Genomic DNA, 5,957 nt, shown 5'->3' with positions numbered 1-5,957 from the left:
CCTTAAATGTAGACCCTAATGTACATAAACTTATTCGGAAAAGTCTGAAATTCACTGAAACTGGACTAGCTTCTATTGAATAGATGATGTTCGTATAAATGGAAATTTCGGGTTGTCACAGCGCAATCTATCACCGCCCCATTAGGACTCAACTAATCCATGCCTATAATCACCTTGTTCCAACGCAACAGAATGGGAACCAAGTCTACCAAGTAGCGCTCCTCAAACAACCGCAACACGCAATCCTGAAACACCATCGATGCTCGCCGTGATCGATCATCAGCAATCTATACCTCTAAAGGGCAATCCAATACGCCCGACGGCTCGGGAAACTTCTTGCTAAGCGCAAGGGAAACAAACAATCGAGTGGCACCTGAGTCGAACAACACTTGAACTGGGATACCGTTCACATGGAACGATCCTAAACGCATATACACATATCATACATCAATATCATAACATCATATAAATAAATAAGAGGGAAAGAATCATACCCGTCACCACATCGGGTGCTGCGCGTGCCTCCTCGGTAGTCAGCTGAAATGCCCGGCTCCTCACCACTGGGGCCTCTGCCTTGCCCTGCGGACCATCAGTGATCCGCAAGGTCGTTGGAGCTGGCATCTTCACTGGCGCTGTTGCTGTCAACTGGGGGCAATTGGCCTTCTTGTGGCCCCTCTGGTTGCAATGGAAACACAACAGCTCAGATGTCTGAATCACAGGTGCAGGGACGGTACAATCCCTGCTGATATGCCCCGACTTGCCGCACTTATAGCAGCCTGACGATCCCAGTCTACATGCCCCCTCATGAGGCCTGCTGCATTTCCTGCAGCGACTCGGTCCTAGCTGGCCTTTCGGCCTACCATCGAATCCCTTGGCCTTCTTCCCCGAAGCCCCTCCTATCTGACCCTCCTCTGACTTCCTCTTTCGTATGTGCTCCAAATCTATCTCCCTCTCCCTCGCCCTGGCAATCATAGAATCCAGGGTAGGGCAAGCCGAAAAACTGACATGCTCCCGAATATCAACTCGTAGCATGTCATGGTAGCGGGTCCTCCTCATGTCTTTATCACCCGCGTACTGGGGCACCAACAATGCCCTCTCCCGGAACTTGGCGGTGATCTCCGCCACAGTCTCCGTCGTCTGCCCAACATTGCAGTAGATTCTGGGTCTACACTACTTTCTTGATGCAAACCCTTTTAATCTTCAAGTTTCTTCCACTAGAACACCTCTCAAAGCTTCAATCTCCCTCCAATGGACTTATACACACAAGCTAGGGTTTACTAGATCTCAAAGGGGGCTAAAGGAGTTGAGGGGAGGACATTAAGTCCTTTAAATAGGGTGTAAACCCTAAGATTAGGGTTTTTCTCATCCCAACACCAACTCGTCGAGTCCAGCTTCCGACTCGGTGAGTTGGTCACTTAATTCGCGACCCAAACCCGCTCCAACTCGTGTGTATTTTCAGCCGAGATGATGCGAAAGAACTTTCTGTTGAAATGAATATTGATTCGGTATTCTCTCAAAAGCGGCCAGTTAGTAGAAAAGAAACAATTTGATGAGAATTCAAGTGATAAGATGTTGTATTTTCAGCCGAGGAGAACTTTAAAGTTAATTACTTTTTTTATATTATTGATCATGCGAGTGCTTCTCTTAAAACAAGATTTCAACAATACAAAGAGTATGAAAATATTTTTGGTTTATTTTTTCCAAAAAAATCGAAGGAATTTGATGACAAAGATCTCAAGTCATGTTGTAGCCGTCTCGAAGTTGCACTTAAGTCTGGTGAACAATCAGATATCGATTTTCATGAACTTTATATGGAGTTAAAGCTGATTGATATGTTTTTACCGAGTGAAATTACGAGTCGTATTGACGTTTTAAAGTATATGAAAAAAGTCGATTGTTTTCCTAATGCAATTATTGCCTACAGAATCTTATTGACTATTCCTGTAACGGTCGCATATGCATAAAGAAGTTTTTGAAAGCTAAAGTTGTTAAAGTCATACCTACGGTCCACAATGTCATAAGAAAGACTTAATGGATTGACGACAATAGCTGTTGAGAAAGATATATTAGAGACTATTGATTATGAAGAGTTAGTGAACAATTTTGCTTCCAAGAATGCTAGGAGAGTCTCGCGATTCATGTAGTTGTCTAAGATTATCTATTGTATGATCGTTCTTTTGTTTTGCTTTATATTATAATAGTTATGGAATAATTAATGAAGTTTTGCTATAAGTAAAAAATAAATATATATTTAGGGCCCTCTTTTTTATTTTGCACTGGGTCCCTAAAATCAACGGACTGACCGTGGTATAACATGAATAATTTTTAGATTTAAAGTCGACAAATCCAACTTCTTAATGTTAAAGTTATATGTTTTTTTTTTGGAAATTTTATATTAGCCAAATGCCCACATAATCCAATGCTTAATTTTTTTGGAAATTTTACATCATGCGTTCAACGTTGTGGCTTAGGGTCAACTCAGACAATATAATGATTTTTTGCTCAAATTATCCAAAGTTAAATTTGAAAAATGATTTAAATTTTAGATAAAAATGATAAACTTATCATAGAATTTCAAATTAACTTTGTATGTTTCATTTTCAATATTATTTTTTTAACTTATTAATCTACTTTTATTTTTTTGTTTTATCAAATAATTTATTTAGAATCAATGGGCCTCGGCCCGGTGGATAGGGTTTGATGTTACGGCTTACGCGTATAAAAATTGATTCATCTCCACCTTAGGGCTGGAGTACAGCGTAGAGGCGGAGGAGAAGCCGGCAAATCAGGGGACGATTGCTTCACTTTATAACGGTAAATCCTAATCTTCCGAGTCTACTAATTTCATTACTGTGTGATTTATGATACGGATCCCGATCCCGATTCGAGGACAATGGTTTTGTTTAGTTATTTTCTAGGGTTTGTTTTCTGTGTTTCTTTTTCTTTCTGATATAAGTTTCAATGATTCATCGACTCTAAATAAACTAAGTCTATTTATTTTGCATCAAATTTAGGCATAAAGATGTTTCAAATTGATCGAAAAATTAGTTTTATGCCTTTACAAAGTTGTTTCATTTTCATTTTCATCGTAGTTTGGTTAGGTTTGGTTTGAAGGGGGACAAGAAAAGTCGAATATTAATGTAAAATTTCTGATTTCACCATGGTTTTATATGCTTGTTTCATGGATATGCCGAGTAATTGGATGGAATACATAAATAAATAATCTCTTGGTAACATACTTTTGGTATTTGTTAACTTTCTTGATTGGTTTTATTCTGTTTGCTGCTATTATGGATTTTGTTTGTTCTTGCATTTTACATATAAGAAATAAATAAATCGTCTTGGTGGTTTTTTTTTTGTTTTTGTTTTTACCATTTCCAACCCAGAGGCATCTCTGAATAACCAATGGCATCTACAGCAACTTAAGTATGAGTACGTCAGTTTATGCACATCTGTACACTCATACCATGAGCATATGTAATCTGCATCAATATAGCTTAAATCGATTAACAATGATTGGACAAGTTGATCTGGGATTTGGTGAATTATTTATGCATATGTATATCACAAGGCAATTGTATTGATTTTGGGCTTTGGTTTTTGTTCTCTTAATTAAGATGAGCTTTCTAATTCTATTGTGCAGCAGGGTTCAAAAGTCAACAAACTGCAGATGGATGGGGAAATGAAGAATGACTCAGGTTTGGATGTATTCTTTTGCAAGAAGTTACTGTAAATATGTTCAATTAGAGTTTTAGATACACAGACACGAATCATATAAAAAAATCATGCTTGTATATAAAATCTTTAGAATGCAAAGTCAAATAGTTTAAAATCAACACACAGAACAAGTTATTTAGAATATCCACACAGAACAAGTTATTTAGAATCTCCACGTGGTGATGCTAACTACTTAGTTAATAAGTTGTGCACGGGTATTGGCTTCTTCTATGGAGAACGGAACAGCCAAAACCCTAGATTTGTCATCAATCTGACTAGGTGTAGAGTTTTGACGTCTGGCTATTTTTTTTTCGGATGCTTTATACTGATGAAGTTGTTGTTACATAGAACTCTCTCTCTCTCTCTCCCTCTCTCTCTCTCTCTCTCTTTATATATATATATATATATGTTTCAAAAAGAGAAATAGTATTGAAAGAATAAGGTTTAAATCCTTTTGTTCAAAGTTTTAAGGTTTTATTAGGATGAGTTTATATTTTATTCCAAGTTTAGAGTTGTGTTTGAAAAAAATAACCCCTTTGCAGAAATGATGCACATTGATTTTTACTGGGAATTGTTTGTTATGCTGAATCTAAATTCTTTGATGCAGGGAAGGTGACACAAGACATGGATCAAGGAAACTGTGAATCCAGGTTACTTACTGGATATTTTAATTCATTTTTGAATGATAATATTTTAAAAATATGGGCATTAGACAATGATAAAGAAGTTTCACAGATTTTTATATTCTTTAAAGTTTCCATTGTTTTGGATTTAATCGGTTTGCATTCTAAAGTTTACATTTGTTTATATTTTTCAGTACCACTTTAACTTTGGTGAACGATTTAAATAAATGTATGAGGGATGTTTGGTCTATTTCAAACATGATTGAAAGTCTTGGCGCTTGTGTAGAATATATGGACGAGGAGTTGCCAAAATATCTATACAAGGTACATCATCCGTTAGAGATGATTCAGTTTCCAGAGGAGAAACCAAGATCTATCAAACCAGAGTCACTTCTACCAATTTTTAATGAAGATTTTGATGAAGATGAATTTTACTATTGGATAGAAGATGTAGAAAGTGGTTTTGAGTATTGTGATGTCGCCATGGATAAACAAGTAGAAGTTGTAGTCAGATGCACATTGCCACTTGAAGGAGAGGCTTTCAAATGGTGGCAAGGTATCCAAGAGCTAAGCAAGACAGTCGATGGAAAAAATTCCATTGGGTGGAATGAGATGAAAAACTTGTTTATGTCTAAATACCTTTATCCAAAGATTGTTTGATAGCTAACAAAACATATCCTTTTAAGGAAATGGAATGGCAATCTATTTGGAATTTAAGGAAATTAAAATCCTTTTGGTATGTTTCAACTTTTTTGTATCTGGTAAAATTTAAAACATATCCTTTTATCTTCTTTGGGCTCAAAGTAAATCCATTCTAGCATATAACAAACCTCTATAACATCAGCAATGGCTAAACTTAACATTCTAGCAGTTAACAAACATCCTTGATTTCTCATATAAAACTCAATTCAACCTGTTATTTATTCATTTAACTAGGTGTATACATGATTAAAAAAATTTATATATGAAGATATAAACATTAAGTATTTTTTTTACAGAAAAGATTAAATATTAATGTGTAAATATTAAGTACTTTTAAAAAAAAATCAAAATATATAAACAAAATGATGAATATATATATATATATATATATATATATATATATATATATATTAAAATTGTCTACCCTTATACAGTGGCTAAAAGATTGATATAAATAATCCCCCAATTATATATATATATATATATATATATATATATATATATATATATATATATATATACTAGGTTTAAACCCGTGGAAATCCACTGGTGATAAATTGAAATATAATTATAGTTTTTAATTTGTAACAAAAAAAAGATATGAAAGTTTAGAAAAAATGAAGAATAGTGATATTAGCATTAATATGAATAAGTCAAATACAATAAAGTTGTAAAAATTAATTAATTAATATGATAGATGAAGTACGATACAAGAAAAGTAAATAAAAGATGGTAGAAAAGTAAATAAAAGATGGTAGAAAAGCATTTTTATAAATTCCCAAAAACTTCCTCATAAACGACATTGGAAGTTTTATTTGTGAGACTACCATCCTTATCTAAAATTAACAATTTTAATCCGTCCCTACTTTGAACTCTAGATAAAGCAACATACAATTGGCCATGTGAAAACACGGG

At 34.8% G+C, this 5,957-nt stretch overlaps 1 protein-coding gene across 2 annotated transcripts; it reads left to right on the top strand.

Moving 5' to 3' along the window:
* Nucleotides 1-2,699: 2,699 nt before the first annotated feature.
* On the top strand, nucleotides 2,700-5,129 carry LOC145028547 (uncharacterized). 2 transcript variants are annotated; one of them, XM_078977242.1, is made up of 4 exons: nucleotides 2,700-2,814; nucleotides 3,644-3,698; nucleotides 4,325-4,367; nucleotides 4,535-5,129. In XM_078977242.1, exons 2-4 carry the CDS (start codon nucleotides 3,671-3,673, stop codon nucleotides 4,998-5,000), a joined length of 537 nt encoding a protein of 178 aa, XP_078833368.1. In that variant the 5' UTR covers nucleotides 2,700-2,814; nucleotides 3,644-3,670; the 3' UTR covers nucleotides 5,001-5,129. The 2 variants fall into 2 exon arrangements, with proteins under 2 accessions (XP_078833368.1, XP_078833369.1); XM_078977243.1 differs by having other exon boundaries at nucleotides 2,701-2,814; nucleotides 3,647-3,698.
* The last annotated feature ends 828 nt before the right edge of the window (nucleotides 5,130-5,957 follow it).

Source organism: Lactuca saligna, chromosome 2, assembly GCF_052625555.1.
Source record: "Lactuca saligna cultivar CGN05327 chromosome 2, ASM5262555v1, whole genome shotgun sequence".
Classification (NCBI taxonomy): Eukaryota; Viridiplantae; Streptophyta; class Magnoliopsida; order Asterales; family Asteraceae; genus Lactuca; species Lactuca saligna.
This window is presented reverse-complemented; position numbering and strand designations above follow the sequence as displayed.

Bases quoted from the DNA above. Each gene is read 5' to 3' on its own strand.
- LOC145028547 (XM_078977242.1), top strand. From the start codon at position 3,671: ATGGATGGGGAAATGAAGAATGACTCAG. The intron at 3,699-4,324 runs GTTTGGATGTAT...TCTTTGATGCAG, and splicing joins GGAAATGAAGAATGACTCAG to GGAAGGTGACACAAGACATG. The intron at 4,368-4,534 runs GTTACTTACTGG...TATATTTTTCAG, and splicing joins CAAGGAAACTGTGAATCCAG to TACCACTTTAACTTTGGTGA.